The 16,761-nt window shown below is 43.6% G+C and overlaps 1 protein-coding gene across 1 annotated transcript in view; it reads left to right on the forward strand.

The window, feature by feature from the left end:
* The first annotated feature begins 763 nt into the window (after nt 1–763).
* Nucleotides 764–16,761, forward strand: part of MAP1B (microtubule associated protein 1B) — a 102,754-nt gene continuing 86,756 nt past the window's right edge. Inside the window, exons 1-2 of the mRNA XM_009208590.4 lie at nt 764–1,207; nt 9,203–9,304. Coding sequence (XP_009206854.2) covers nt 1,024–1,207; nt 9,203–9,304 — 286 coding nt within the window. The 5' untranslated portion in view covers nt 764–1,023. The remainder of the gene's footprint in view (nt 1,208–9,202; nt 9,305–16,761) is intronic.

Below are 16,761 nucleotides of genomic sequence, written 5' to 3' on the forward strand. Positions count from 1 at the left end.
CTGCTGGGTAGAGACAGTATCTTCTTTTTATTCTTTGTTATTACTGATACTATCTGTTCAGCATATTAAGGAAAGAAATTGGTATCTAATATAATACATCTACATTTCTCTCATTTCCCATGAGCACCATGAGCCAGTACTTTTTCACCCTTGGCCCTGCCAGAGTAGAATCCAAGGCCTGAACAATAGTAGGCTTAAGTTTTGCATTTTTGATGTATTCTTTAAGTGAAGGTAGTAAATATTGACATTGGTAAATATCAGTAAATTGTCTTCTTAAAGCCACAAGGTCAAAGAAAAGACAGGTTCCACCTTCCTAGGCGGGGTACCCACAGTCCCGCATGTGCCCACTGTGGCTATCCCAGTTCCTGAGAACCTGGCTACATCATAGACGGCACACAAACCAGAGGCCTGACTAGTGCAACTCGGATAACAGAAAGACCCCACTATGAAAATGGAAACTCATTCCAGTCCCATGCACAGACAGGGTGAGGGTGAGGAGTGGGCAGTGGGTGTGTACGTGGTGGGTGGTGTAGGTTGAGAGCGTCTTCCCCCTTCGAGGCTGCAGCAGGAGCTCAGCGGGCTCCCAAGCCCCTTGGCTCGCGGCCCTGCCCCGACCATTGTCCGCACACCTCTTCCCTCCAGCTTCCGGGCCGCCGGCGAGATGATTTGCTGCAGATGACATCAGCCTCGGGCCAACGGCTGGAAGAGCGGAGGCAGCCACCGCGTGAGGATGTGCCGGGTGGTCCTTTCCTCCTCCTCTTCCTCCTCCTCCCCGGCTCCCTGCCTAGTCTCCATATAAAAGCAGCGCCGCCTCCCCGCCCTTTCTCACTCCCCGCTCCTCTCCGCCGCGCACTCTCCGCGGCGCTAGGAGAGGGCGGAGGGGGAGGCGGCGCGCGGCGCCAGAGGAGGGGGGACGCAGGGGGCGGAGCGGAGACAGCACCTTCGGAGATAATCCTTTCTCCTGCCGCAGAGGAGAGGAGCGGCCGGAGCGAGACACTTCGCCCAGGCACAGCAGCCGGCAGGATGGCGACCGTGGTGGTGGAAGCCACCGAGCCGGAGCCGTCCGGCAGCATCGCCAACCCGGCGGCGTCCACCTCGCCCAGCCTGTCGCACCGCTTCCTTGACAGCAAGTTCTACTTGCTGGTGGTCGTCGGCGAGATCGTGACCGAGGAGCACCTGCGGCGCGCCATCGGCAACATAGAGCTCGGTAAGTGGCCCCGCGCCCCCAGGGACGCGCGCTGGGAGACGCGCAAACACGACCCCACCCAGGGCGCGACGGCCACCGCGCACCTCCCGCGCGCCCCGCACCCATGCCTCTCCCCGCCACCTCTCATACTTGGTCCAGACTCTTTTCTGGGCTAATTAAGAATAACCCGAATTATTAGATATGAGACCCAGAGGGAGAGTCTCCAGTAACCTTGAGGGATCTGTCACCACGCTGGGTCCGCAGCCTCTGCTGAGTTGGCCACCGCCTCTCCCGCTAAGTGAAATGCAGGTGTCAGGGGAGCAGAGGCCACAATAAAGCTGCAACCGCAGGAGGCAGAAGGGTGGGGGAGACCTGATGCAACCACTCCTTTCAGTCCCCTTCTGGCCTCAGGAAAAGGCTGGGACCCCCCCACTGCAGACCTGGGGCCGAAGTCCCATGCGCCAGGGCCCGCGTGAGATTCAGCCTCACCACAGCTAACTCAGCCCCTGAGAAACGCCTTTTCTGATTTCAAACATCCCGATCCTTTCTTTCCTCAGAATGACTAGGCTAGTCCTAGGGCCACGCCCGCTCCCCCCCCCCCCCCCCCGCCCAGATGCTGGGATGCAGAACCGCCTGCGCTTCGCCACCAGACAGAGCCCGCCTCGCTACCGCCCCTGGGGCCTTGGCTGCAGCTCTCAGAAAGGACAATGGGACCCCAAGTTGTGGGGTGGGGCTGCTGCTTTTAGAAGTCTTAGCCCCGGGAGTGGTAGCTTGAAGGGGGTCGGTGGGGGAGACGTCAGCGGGTAGGGTCAGCTCCTTGCCCGGTGCGCGCACCAGTGGCGCGCTCTGCGGAGGCCGAATAGCGGTACGCCGGGTACCCTGGGCGGGGCCGTGAGGGTCCGACGGGTACAGCCTCGGGCGCACAGGGAGACCCGCCCCCAGCCCCACCCGAGCTGCCGCAGTGCCCCCGGACTGCCCGCCGCACCCGCCCCCTACACTGCGGCGCCCCCGTCGGGCACGGCTGGCTGGGCGTGCGCTTCGCCTGGGCCTCGGGCTGGCGGGGGCCGCGCGCCCCCACCTCTCAGTTTGCCTGGCTTTGTTGCGCCGGGAGTCCCTGGGTGGGCAGCTCTGGTCTCTGCCTTTCCCTTTATCCCCGGCGTCCCAGCCCTCCCCTCGCCCCTGACAGAGGTCGCCGGGTCTCTCCGCAGCCCCAGCCCGCGCTCTATTCTCCTGGGGTGGTGCTGAAGTGTTTCTCCGGGAGACACCGGTTGGTGGGCGTGGTGCAGTCCGCACTGCGGTCTCTACGGCAGCCCGAGGCGGACAAAGGGCGTTCACACAGCCCTCGTTCCCCGCTCCCCCTCCCCAATAAAAGACGAAAGAAAAACCTTGTTTTAGATGAAAAAATAAATGCTTGTCATCTGCCTCTGCAGTTGGAAACGGCCACTTGTCCCCAGAACAAAAGGCTGCAGGGTGGGGACTGGAGTTGCGGACCTGGTTCTTTTGTTTAACTTTAAAGCACTTGATTTTTCCCTTTCAGCTTAAAAAAAAAAAAAAGAAAGAAAAAAGAAAAAGAAAAAAAAATGTGAGCAGAAAGTCATGGTATTTTATTCCAAAAAATTCAAGAACAAGAGATATTTCAATAGTGAAATGTCTTATTTGAGCATCTCAATAACCCTTTATTTTCAGACTGTAGGCCTTTGGTCTAATCTATTCTAATTTAGTTTATTTGCATAATTTTCTCCTTGAAAAATTTTACACTTACTGATTTTGGGTGTGGCTATTGTGGGAATCAATGACTGGATTTTTTTCTTTAAAAAATTATTTGTAAGTGGCACTTATGGGAAATAGGAATATATTAGGAGGTGCTTTTCTATCTACAAAATCTTCATAACCATTCGATGTGGTGGTGCTAGGAGAAGGATCATGAACCCCGTTTTAGAGCTGGGGGCCCATAAGAGGCGAGAAGGGTAAGAGAACCGGCTCAAGGTCACACAGCACTCATAAGTGACAGAAGTACCAGTGCTGCAGCGTCACTGTTTTCTGACCCTGTCATGATGTTAGTGCAGGGTCAGCTAACATCCTATGATGGGAGGAAGGTTTTAGCACAACAGTTTTCAGGGCTTGCCTTTGTATGGCCATCCACTTGTGGGCAGCGCCCCATGCTGGGAGACGGTTCCGCAATCACCTTCGGACTGTAATTATCTTCCTGCTTTGTTACTCAGCTGATCATCCTTTCAGTGCCCTATTCCTCAGAGGGTTTATTCAAGCTGCATCTGTTTACGGAGAAAACAGACGCATCCATGTACTGCCATGAAGTAGGACTCCCTGCCTTTACCCGTTTTTACACTACTAGCACTTAGTAACAAAATTCAGAGTTGTCTTTTTGACATTAATGTTTTTAAAAATTCGATTGAAGTGTTATATAGAGAGGAAAGGGCGCAAATCAAAGATGAGCAGCTCAACGAATTTTCACAAAACGGACACACCTGGGTTACCCAGATCAAGAAACAGACATTACTGGAACCCCAGAAGCCCCCTTGTGTTCCCTTTGCAATAATCATCATGGCTTCCTGATTTTTAATTCCCTAATTTGGTCAGGTTTTTGCATGGAACTCCGAAATGACTGTATTGATCCCATTAAGAATCAACCAAGTGAGTGAGCAGAGCCATTTCTTTACACACCGTAGCAGTGTAAAGAGATGGCTCTCCTGCGTCCTGGGGTCTTGGCTGCAGCTCAAGATGCAGGCCCTTGCAGTGCTAAGTGAAAATCCTGCTCCCATAGCTTTTCAGACAGTCTGAGATGACTTAGCAACAGAGCAGGCTGGTCCTGTTTTCCTGTACACGACAAGCTGCTGCTTCAGCCGCCAGGTCTCAGCTGGGCCTCCTCCAGAGGCCACTGCTGTTTTTGCTTGGTGCCTTTGGGCGGTGTTGTGTGAAGCAAGATGGAGCTACTGCAGGGGAGCCAGCTCTGATGATTGTGTGTTGCAGGCTGGGAAAGCAGTTCTTCATCTGTTACTCTTTCTTCCTATTTCCCCTCCTGCCTTAACTGAGACTCTGGGTTTGGAGACCCTGGTGACTTGGATTCTTGCCATCTGATTACTGAGGGCTCTCTGGGAAGCCTAGAAAATAATCTATAAATCTGTAAAGACATGGTGGTAATGCAGTAAATCAACAGGCCTGGAACGTCCCAGTGTGGATGCTTCGTAAATGCTTCTTGAATCCAGGGAAGAGAGATGGTCCCTCTTGTTTTCTCAACTATATTCGGAAAGCATAATGAAGGCTTTGGACTTGTCTCCTCCAGAGTTTGGAACAATAGTGTTTCCTCCGACTAGGCTAGCTTCATTTATTTAGTTATGCAGGACTTTATTCCAAATCGTTTTCGCTACCACCAACTACTACTCTTTGGCACCTCCTTTTTCTCCTCCCTAATTAGCCCCCAGCATGGATTTAGCTAGTGGTTCTCATTTTCAGCAAAGTCCTGCTTCTTGGTTTTATTTTAATACATAGAGTACATACATCCATGCCTTGCGAACTGAATTGTAGAACCTTGTGAAAGTTTTCATTGTTTCATTTTATTTTATTTTTAAGAAACTAAACCATATAAGGAATACTACGTGTCTGTTTAATGTTTTCAATTACCGTTAGATTGTAACTTTTCCTTTAGTTAACATTGGGAATCAGCAAGATTTGTTCCAGAAAAGATAGATGAATGTAACATCTACTGCTCTGCATTTTTAGATAAAAGTTTAGCTGATTACATTGTAACATTCTGATGTCACTTAGTTGAATGTGTTCAGTCTAAGATGGTAAGAGAATTTAAAACCCAGGAAAGATTTGGGTTTTAGTTTTCCTTTTCTTTTAGCAGGGGAAATAAGAAACCAATACCATATGTGGTGAGAATTAAATGTTAGAGAGTCTTAAATTTACTATATTTGCCTTTATACTTTTCAAATTCAAAGACAGATGGATTTCTGCTTGTACTGCTTAATTGGTGTTATCTACGACGGGCTCTGTGATCCCTTCTGAAAAACAAGCCAGTCCCCAAATTTAAGGTCATTAAATTGTTCACCTTTTCTAAGGGCTTACTTTAAAAAATAAGTTCTAACTTTTTAGACAAGCAAATAATTATAAGTCACTTCTCATTTGCTTCTATCGTAAGATGTTATCTTGGACCTAAATTATTTATTATCAATGCTTTGAAACTATGAGCTCTGTATGTAAGCTATATCTTCATTACATACATATGTTATGAACATCAAGTTGCTGGCTTTAAAAAAAGAAAAAAGAGCAAATTAAAGACGAGTTCAAGGGAAAAAAATAAGAATTTTTTTCCTCTGAGAAATAAAGCATTCCTAAATGTAGCATTTCCTTTATTTATGTAGTTTATGATTTCAATCTGATTTCAGACCACTTTTAGCATAGTTTTGCAAATGGAATCTTATGATTGTAGGTTAATCATTTAGGTACTTAGAAAAAATATCCAAAAGCCTGTTTTTCAGAGGGAGCAACTAAAGCCCATGAAGGAAAATCAATTTGCCAAGGGCCCAAATAACTGTCAGATAGAACCCACGTGCCATCAACACGCAATGCATAGTCATTTCATTTTGCTTTCCTCAATCTACTGTCACCTTTAGAAATATGAATTTTAGCCTTTAAATGGGAAGTGCTTTTTAAAATTGTTGGTTTCATTAAACAATCCTGTAAAATGCTTACATGATTGGTAAACTTGGAGCAATCTAGCCTAGATACACCAAGAGTACCTGACTGTTACTCATTTTTTACCCTAACTTGTTCTGTGATGACCCCTCCCTGCCTCCCTGCCCCATAACCTATTCTTTTCTCCTTTTCTCATCTGTGTATATCATGTGCATGTTAGCCTCCCTTGTGTGCACTGCTACCACCTGGGGTCAGAGAACTGAGAAGGAAAGATCTTTTGTTGCTCCCTGGTCCCAAGGAGCTCACTTTCAGGGCTAGGCAATAGCCACAGAGTAGGCCCAGATTGTTCTCAGAGATGACGGATGCCTTTTGGCTCCAGACATTGAAAGAATGGAGTTCACTGCCTCCACCTGCCTGGAGTTATTCTGTCCCCACCTGGGTAAGCCCAGAAGGGGTACAGTCTTAGAATGCTGGAGAAACAAAGCCTCTGGGAAGAGCTTGACTTGGGGCATATTGGGGTGAAATCAGAAAGAGGGCTTCCCTCCTCTCCAACAGAGGCCAGGATGACCTGCTTCTGAAAGCCTCTTCAGAACCTCTTCACCAACGCCCTAGGATGCCCTCCAGCCAGATTCAGAGAGGGGAGAAAATGGGAAGGGCCAAAGATAATTTTCTGTCCTATGAACTTTAGAGGGCTCGCTGTTGGCTCCTTGTTAGGCACAAAGGGGAGCTACATAAACCCACTAAATGCAGTATGAACCTTCGTTGACAACTACTCTTTGCCTTTACCAATATTATCCAGTAGGAGATACAAAGTAATTACAAATTATTTTATTTCTAAAATTGGTATGGAAAGTGGCCTGATTCCAAAATTTTCTTTTCCAACTAAAATAGCTGGCAAATTCATCGTAACCTTTATTTTATAAGTGGTAGTAGTGGTTGTGCATTGCTAAGAAACAATTTGGGTGGAAATTGCTCTCTTGAAAAAAGAACCCTACATTTTTAGTTTCATTGGGAGTGTAAAAATGAGAAATATTTTTATCAGCCATCTACTAGTATAATTTAAAAATTACTAAGTGGATTTATCATTTAGTACTTTTTCTATTGCTAAATTACAAATATATCAAAAATAAAATATGTATGAAAATATAAAGCAAACATTTAATTGTGTGTGTCATGACAAGTTAACTGAAGCCAAGGGAAAATGGCAAGTAACAATGTAAGAGCAAGTCTGCAGATAACCTTGGATGAAGTCATTCAAATAATGTACCAATTTAGATATTACTTAGAACAAAGACAGAAAAATTGTATGAATTTAATTTAAATGCATATGTCTCATTATTAACTTATTGACCCAGCTTGACAGGGTAGAAGACAAAGTGGAGCTCAGAGCTGGAACACAGAGAATTCAGTCAACAATACCAATTAAGCAGCTCAGACAGGAACTCGATTTTTTTGCACTAGACTAGTATATAGTGTATATGTTGAAGTAAAATATTCTAATGAATTCAGACCTCTCAACCTGTCAGGCTCCCTGTGAAACAAAAAGAACCCATTTATCATTTCTGCACTAAAAAGATCTGTGAAATCTCAACATGCCTTTCTTGTTAAAATTTAAATACTCCATTAGCCCAAATGCAAACTGAGGCTATTAATGTTTCCAGGGAGAGCCATAAAATTCTCCCTTATAATTTAACCTCTCCTTAAGCATGTTAACTCTTCCACACCTGAATTCTTCCCAGTGATCATATGAGAAATTTCTGCCTTTATTTAGTGGACACACATCTATTTGAAAATATTCCTCATGGTTGAAAGGGCCTGTGGTATGTCATCTAAAGATATTTTAGATGTGCAGTGAACTGAGTTTCCAGAATCTTTTTTTTTTTTTTGTAATATATATGTATAATCCACCTTGATTCTTTACAGGATAGGAAGACTGAATACAACATAACCTAGGGTAAATACAAATATGCCTTAAGGATCCAGTGTGTATTTAAGTAACACACTGCTATTTATTCCCCCAAGTCTGTATACATGACTAATGTCCAACAAAAATGATTAAATGACTGGGTGTTAATTTAGAGATAGTTCACCTGCTGTGTTATACCTAGAGGTTCAAGCCCTTACCTTTAGGAGGTATGCAATAAATGTTTGTTATTCTAGAGATTTGTTCCCGACTATTGAGAATGCTCTATACAAAGGTACAATGATGGATACCACACACTGGCTCCACCATGAGTAATCTGTTAGGAAAAATCTAATATATAATATGTAAACATGTAACGTGCACACACACACACACATACACACACACACACCCACACCAGAGTTCTGGGGTTCCCCAACTTTCCCTGGCTTACTCTCCAGACCTCCCTTCTATGATGCTCTCTGAGTTTCCCTCTGGGCCATCCCCTTTGGGATGGCAGGAGACAGGAGGACGGCAGGAGGAGGAAGGAAGAGGCTGGAGAGGAGGGCATGAGCACAGGAAGCTGCCCTCATCCCACCTGTTGCCCTCCTGTACCTCTCACCCCGGATATTCCTTTCAGCCTAGGGAAAGGAAGTCTGAACTTTTGTAGAAACAGCTGATTCATGCCCCCAACTTCATAAATGTTTTATAAAGTATAAAAAGTTGCCATTTTTCTTTGCCTCTGGATAAGAAAATTGAATACAAAGAACAATTGTGAATAAAAGAGCTGCCTGCCAAGCTACTCAGGTAACAGAAAAATGCCTGGAAGGACAGACAGGCCAAGTCTCGAAGATTGAGTGGATCCACCCTGTTTATCAAAGATCACACACATCTTGGATTAATATCCAGGGCTTGATAAACCAAAATCAAAAATGGGATGGGTAAAGGAAAGAAATTATACGTGTATACTACCATTACATCATTTTAGAAAGAAAGGCCCGTGCTTGAATGGCAGCCCCCATATATTTTCTTCGCCTTCATTCTACATTTTCTTGCCACCTACAAGTGGAGATAGTCTGTCTACAAGCTAGAGTTAGTCTGTTGTCCTCTTAGCCTCTTAAGAACTAACCTTCTTCCTGCCCTTTCTAGCCCCTCCCTGGAGTACAGCCTGTCATTTTCCTAATAACTGTTTTCTTTGACTCTTCCAGAAGAGGTGCATTTACATTTTATGAGGGGCAGAAGCTCAGTCCACACTGCTAATTATCCCTCCCTTGTGGCCTGGTGGAGAGACCTCCCTGGCCCTCCCATTTTGTGGGCATCCACTGCTAAGCCACCGAGCTCTTCAGAAAAGGAGTTCCCACATCCTCCCTGAAAGCCTGAGAAATGTTACGGTGATGTTGTCCAAACCACTCTGAAATGACTAACTGGAAGTCTCTCAACTCTCTTTCCCTCCCTAGGAATCCGATCATGGGACACAAACCTGATTGAATGCAACTTGGACCAAGAACTCAAACTTTTTGTATCTCGACACTCTGCAAGATTCTCTCCTGAAGTCCCAGGTGAGGCTTCCGCTTAGTGTTGGTCAGCCTAGAATTCCAAAGGACAAGGAGCAAGCTGGAAAGCTTTGTCTGGGGCAGCAAAAAGACTCTCTTATTGCTAAAAGGATACTTTGTATTTGTTATTATCAACTGGGTTAGCCAGGAGCCACAGTTAAGGAAGTCTCTCTAGGTTATCTCTGTGTGGGTATCTATTTTGTGGATTCTTAATGAGTTTTTAAGTTCTAGGGTTGTGTGTGTGTGTATGTATATATATAAAACATATATATATACATACACATACAATATATATTTTATATATATTTTCAAATTTTGAATTGATATCCAGGGCTTGAGAAAGAGAGAGAAGAGAGAGTGAGAGATAGTAGAGTGTGTGTGTGTGTGTGTGTGTGTGTGTATCTCAACTGTACTCTGAGCTCAAGGGACTACAAACTATTTAATGTTAAATGTTAATCTTACTCAAATGAAATTATGAATACAAATTGGATGCTCCTAGGATCCCAGAACTGTCTTCCTGCAAAAGAAAAAGGAAACGTATACTGCATTTCAAAATGAAATATACATCATCATTTCATAATTGCATTATCACCTGCCATTGCATTACCACTTATCTTTCTTAGTGTGGGTAAAAGAATCTCATATTACAAACTGCTGTTAAAATAGCCTTTTTTTCAGAGATGAAAAAGAATACCAAAGAATAATTAAAGGTAAGGATGCAAAAATGTGTCATATGTGAAGATGTTCCCACTAAGCAGCCACCTCCCTGGGGCTATGCTCTGACCCGTGCCTCTGGTGCTGGCGATGTATTCATGCTGACCCATCTTGTCTTCTTCGTGTGAGCAATAACCTATATTCCTCCCATTTGGTCACATTTGGGAATTATGAGACAGAGTTTCTGGCCCATAAAGACTCCAAACCTGGAATATATTTCTCCAGACCTTTGCCATTGACCCATCAGAAATACTGTAGTGCATCTTACTTCTTGACCATCACTTGAATTTTACATAAAAGAAAGCTGTTTTCTGTCCATATGCTTTTGTTATATGACTCCTAATTTTATTGGCATTGATATAGCATCAGGAATGAGGTTCAGCCTATTTTGACTGGTTAGATAATATTCCATTAGTCTTGTATACATTGATATTTGAAACCACTTTTATAGAGTATCAGTGCCTTCATGAATCACGTTTGGCTGCAGTAATATGCCCACAGGACTGTCTCGGTGCTTCCTTTTGAGTTTAATATTAGAATAATATCCCATGCATTTCAGTTATTGAAATGCATTGTAGCTTTCAAGTATGGAATTGAGTAAATGTGCTAAGAAAAGCTTAGCAAGAAATGGTTTATGAAAAGTTAAACTAGCTGCAAAGCCACATGAAAAATCAGTTTTGAAGTAACGTTGCTTTGAGAAAAAAGGAGTCCAGAAACTGTCAGACAGCATATGATTTGCTGAAGGAAAGGTACAGTATAAGGTTGTTTCTCTTGTTGTTATTTTATTGTATTTTCATCTTGAAATATCTCCATATCTTTTAAAACCATCTCACAAAAAAATAAGGGAAGTGCTGTTTTCCAACAAGTATGATTATTTCAAAATGTAAAAACTACAAGCTTTTATTTTTTCTCCGTAGGTTGTTCTGGCTTTCTTACAAGTGTTGTTTGTAAGACTACTTTTTTTTTGGTGTACAAGTCATGTGGTTCTCATTGTGTTCATTCATGTTTGGATTGACTTTATAGAGTGACAACTGCATATTGCAAAATGAAAGGCTGCAAGCATTGCTGGAGAATTAACCATATCTAGACCCGAGACCTAGCATTGCTCTTGTGGAGTAGGAAGATCAAGTTCCCCCAAACTGTTCTCCTCTCCTTTCTCCTGCTATCACCTTCAGTAAGGATTGGCTACCTACCGAGTTTTATAGTGTTATGCTAGATGCTGTGTTTGGAGATTGACCTTTGGAAACACAGCATCTTTACCATTCTTGCCAACGCTAGAAAGGACTAATATTATGGCTTTCCCTCTCAAGCCTATGAGTACACTGCACAGGCCAAAGCTCCCCTCTGGGAATTAAGCATCTAGAATAGAGCCATTATAGTAATGCTTCTGTGTGGGGAGCATAAAGATTTCCAACCAAGACTGTAAGGTGATAAAAACACATGTCAGATTCTGTTTCAGATAAGTGTGTTTTAAAGAGAAGAGATCTTAGAGGATAAGAAGACGTGGAGATCACAGGATAATCACTGGATTGGGCCCAGCGAAGCCTTTAGCTTTTCCTGAACAAACTGGGAAGGTTTTATGGGAAAATTTGAAGTCTGTTTTTAAGTAGGTCCAAGTCTAGTGGTCTCTTCCTCTCTCACTTGAAATAATGTGAAAGCTAACTCATGTATTTCAGTTCCCCTGAAATGGAATTAGCGGAACCTTTTCCTTTAGAGTTTCAATAATCTTTCATTGTTTTTCGAGACAGGGTCTCACTATGTTGCCCAGGCTGCTCTGAAACTCCTGGGCTCAAAGGACCCTCCCACCTCAGCCTCCCAAGTAGCTGGGATTATAGGTGCATGCCACCACACCTGCCTAATTTCAAGAATCTTAAATTAATTTAAGGAGCAAGATGAAGGATGGATCCCCTAAAAAAAATAGAGCCAGTTTTCAGCCAGATAAATCATTGTTAAATAGCGCCTATAATATACCAGGCATTATAGGGTGCTTGGTGAGCGAGGACACTGTGAGGAACAAAAACAAATACAGTCATTACCTTTATTACACTTATAGTCTTGTGAGAGGAGAAGGCATTTAGCAATCGTATACAGACCAACATAAAATCTAGCCCCCTGCATCAAATCCAGGCTTCTAACAGATTTTTGTGGCGGTTGGGTTTAAAGAAACACAGAGACGGGATCTCACTATGTTGCCCAGGCTGGTCTTAAACTCCTCGGCTCTAGCAGTCCACCTGCCTTGGCCTCCCAAAGTGCTAGGATTATAGGCATGAGTCACAATGCCGAGCCACGGTTTTGTTTTGTTTTAAGGCCAGCAGAGTTATAGTAAAATATTTATTGCCTTCTATGACATAAGTAAAGGGCTCAGGTCACCCATATATCTGTCTTACATTCCTGTTGGTTATGATAGCTTTTGTTGTTTTTTAATAGTTAGAGATCACTTGTAAAGACTGAAGGTAGCCTCACATTGCAGCTAACAGATTGTGCAGATGGCACAAGATTGATTCCTTTGTACTAGTTTACCCCTTATACTAGTTTTTAAATATGGTTTTGAGATTTGATTTGACTATTTCTTCAGGATTGTAGGTCTCACTCAAGACCACTCTGAAAGACTTAGTCATCTTGAATAATATCCTTTGAGCAGGAATCTGGAATATGAGTGCTTTCTCTACACAAGGTGGGTGGTGGGTGCCTTAGTTTCCAAGAATGTTAGTCCTGTGATCTTTAAGCCCTGTCCAACTCTGGCATACTGTAATTCTTGGAGTGGTCAGTCACTGGGTTCATCTTACTATTACTTTGCCTTACTCTTGCAGCATTGCCTTGCCTAAAGATCACTCAACAAACATTTGCTGCGTGCCCAGGGCTGGTCTCTGCTGATTTGCCTTGATGTAAAGCCATTCCTGGCCACATCTAAGCTGGCTCAAGTGAGAACAGTCATCTTGAAAGAAAAGGTTAGGTGTTCTTTTATGAACACTCTCTAATCTTACACTCAAAGGAAAGTTCAGTAGTTAAGTCTTTTCAAAATAGAGCAACAGTCTTTTGTTGTTGTTTTGAAACAGTCTTAGCTATGTCATCGCCCAGGCTGGAGTGCAGTGGTGCAGTCTCGATTCACTGCAACCTCAACCTGCTGTGCTCAAGTGATCCCCCGACCTCAGCCTCCCGAGTAGCTGGGACCATAGGTGTGCACCATCACAGCCAGTTAATTTTTTGTATGTTTTGTAGAGATTGGATTTCCCCATGTTGCCCAGGCTGGTCTCAAACTCCTGAGCTCAAGCGATGTATCTGCCTTGGTCTCCCAAACTGCTGGGATTATAGGTGTGAGCCACTGTGCCAGGCCAGAACAACGGTCTTATATTTCTTTATATTTATGATTTTAAATACTATCATAAAATTTTGATTTACCTATTATATCATATGTTTTTTGTACCCTAATCATATTGGATGGGAATCATCTTGGACCACAGAAGGAAAGCTAGACTTGCCATGCTGTACAGGGTTTATTTCATTTTCCACTGCCATTTGCTTCTTCTCCAAATTTGACTTTAGGACTCTCTATGTATAGTAGTAAAGAAGGATATCTCCCAGGGGTTGTAAGAAGTGCCCCATAATTACCTGTAGTAGACAGACACCATTTCAAAACAAGCAAACAAATAAAAGCTATTCCCAGGACAAGTGACATCAGACTGAAAATCAGTTTCAATTTTTATTTTTTCCCATCATTTTGCCACTTTTATCTACCTATTGAAATAATTAAAACATTTTGATCATCTGACTCCTCACCAGCAGCAGCCTAGCATAATGATGAAGAGTGCAGATTCTGGAGTCAAACTGCCTTATTTGATCATAACCCCGTGGTTTATTTGCTGTGTCATCTTGGACAAGTTACCTAAAACAAGGATGAAAACTTCCACCTCATAGGTTTTTTTTTTTTTTCTTTCTTTCTTTTTTTCTTTTTTTTTTTTTTTTGAGATGGAGTCTCACTGTGTCACCCAGGCTGGAGTGCAGTGGCACAATCTGGGCTCACTGCAAGCTCTACCTCCCGGGTTCACGCCATTTTCCTCCCTCAGCCTCCCTAGTAGCTGGGACTACAGGCGCCCACCACCACGCCTGGCTAATTTTTTTTTTTTTGTATTTTTAATAGAGACAGGGGTTCACTGTGTTAGCCAGGATGTTCTCGATCTCCTGACCTTGTGATCTGCCCGCCTCGGCCTCCCAAAGTGTTGGGTTTACAGGCGTGAGCCACTGCGCCCGGCCCCACCTCATAGTTTTGATGCAGATCAAATGAATTAAAGTGTGTAAAGCTCTTAAGACAGGGCTTGTCACATGGAAACAAATGTGAACAAGTGCTGTCTCCCTTGTGGAGAATCTATTTGACTTGTATATTTGGTGATTGTTATTATCTGTGGGAAATGCTGGGTATTGATATTTGGCTGGTTTCCTTTTTGTAGGAATTTTAAATTGGTATTCAAGACGTTTCTCAGAGAAATGATTGCTTTCAGCATTCTCAGAAGGCACAGAGCTGCTGCTGATGTGTAAAGGGTGGCAACATTCTATGACTGAGCTTCTAAGGTCCTTTGGGCTTGAGAGCAAAAAGCCAGCAATGCTTTAAAGTGCTGTCTGGTAAAGCAGAGCCTGAGAGGGGGGTTGGAGACCATTTGCAAAACGGTCCTGTGGGTGCCCACGCAAGGGCTGTCAGGGAACATGTGCACAGTCTGAGGGCTGGCCTGCTTTTTTGCTATGATAACCCATCCATGGTCACTTCCTCCATGCCGTTCTACGCTCGCTTTTCTCTTCTGCTCCCACCAATCAACAGGTGACTACAGACATTGCCAGGTTTAAGAAACAGATTTCTTGTGGTTTATTTTCTTAGCTGAATACACAGTAAGACCTTGATATATTTACATTTTGTCACTAGTTTTATAACATCTAGATCACATTCACAAAAATCATCATCAAATGTGATGGATGGTGTATATGGGCAGTTTTGTTTTAAGAACTGATGCCTTTTGCCTAGAAGATAAACAAACCACAGTTGAGCATCTTTAGATTTGTGCTGAGTGATTGCTAAAAATACCTTGCCTGGAGATTGGTTTTTGATGGAGAATTAGAATCAGCCCTTTGAATTTCAGTCATGCGAATCTTCTCCCTTTGACATTAATGAGGCACGGGTTACAACTAATATTTACCAGTTGAGTGATAAGAAAATGAGAAAATACTCTTATAAAAGGTCCGAGAATATTTTAAGTCATCTTTCTCTGTCTAGACTTGTGTGTTTAGTCTGTCGTGTGTAGAATTATAGCTTAATTGTATGTGCCTAGAATACATCAACTGCTGTATGACAGGGAGTAATGAATGTGTTTTCAGCCCTGCTCCAACCTTTAAACAATAAGGCACACAAATATATGTTCCAGTGGCATTCAAGGGGCTGACTCACCCTCAGGGAACCTGCAATTTCAGAGGGAAAGCCGATTCTTTATCCTCATGTTTTCTGTGTTGTTTGCGCACACCCACAGGTCTAGGTACATGTCCCCATGCCCATGAGGCTCTGCTCATCTTTCCTCATTGCACATCATGCTAGGTTATAGGAGGAATCATGGTGTGTTCGAAGAAAATGACAAACAGAGAGCATTATTTTCGTTAAGGTAACCAGATCTCTGTTTAATATTCCTTGAGGTCATTGCTGCCTGCCTGGGAAGGAGACTCCCAATTTAATGCAAATCCCTAGCATTTCTCCCACTTGCCCCATGCCCTGAGCCCTCCTGGCCCAGTTGCAGGGGACAGAGTGATCGGCAGCTCCTCATGCTATCTGCTCTCACCCCAGTGTTCCCATTGAGACTTTGCCACCCGAGCAGCAGACTGTCCAGTCACCCCCACCTGCATCCTTTTGTAGCAATGAAAGAGCCAGACCTTCCAAGGAGATTAGAATTTTATAGTGTATGCAGCATAAGGCATAATTCCTGTGAGCTTTACATCTTGGTCAACTTTCAAATTTCAGGATTCTTTATATCCAGATCCTCACGTACACGATGACTTTTTTCCCTTGGTGCAGGTGTGGCCAGCAGAAAGGAATAAAATGGCGTTTCACTGCCGTGTTCAGGCTTCCTCATTCCTCAGGGTAGTTAATAATGGCTCATTCAGACCACCGTAGAAATACCTATTCATCTCACTTTTTTTTTTTTTTTTTTTTTTTAAGAGTGGAAAGGATGTTTTACTCTGCTGACTGTAATGGCTCTGACGCAGTTCGTAATGGGCACTGTAAAACCACTCAGCATAGACAGGCATAGGCAGGAAGGTAGCAGAAAATTGGCTGCCTGGGCCCAGGAGCCATTTTAGGAGATGTCAATAACCCCTCCATTAAACCCAACTAAGTGCGTTCCACGACAGCTGCTAACCAAGGACAGCACCTCATGCTGAGTGTCACTGCTTTTGTCTTCATCTCTAGAGACCAAAGAGAGCTCATGATTTTTGTTAGTAGAGTTTTTTTAAAAAGGTTTTTTTTTGAAAGTATGCAACAACAGCAAACCATCAAGCAAGCACAGTCCCTTTGCTTTTTCTGCCTGCTTTTTGGTCTTCCGGGGCAGTTTGTTTAGCTTATGGTAGCGTACTAGAAATAATGGTAGAAGATGAAGAATAAAGCATAAACTAATAGATCACTTTAAAAGTGCCAAGTAATGTTTTTGAGTGCTTATTAACAAGAAAGCAACTGTAAGGAAATATTTGGAAGAATGAAGTATTTCCCACTGTTTATAATA

Source organism: Papio anubis, chromosome 5 (genome assembly GCF_008728515.1).
Source record: "Papio anubis isolate 15944 chromosome 5, Panubis1.0, whole genome shotgun sequence".
In the NCBI taxonomy this organism is placed as follows: domain Eukaryota; kingdom Metazoa; phylum Chordata; class Mammalia; order Primates; family Cercopithecidae; genus Papio; species Papio anubis.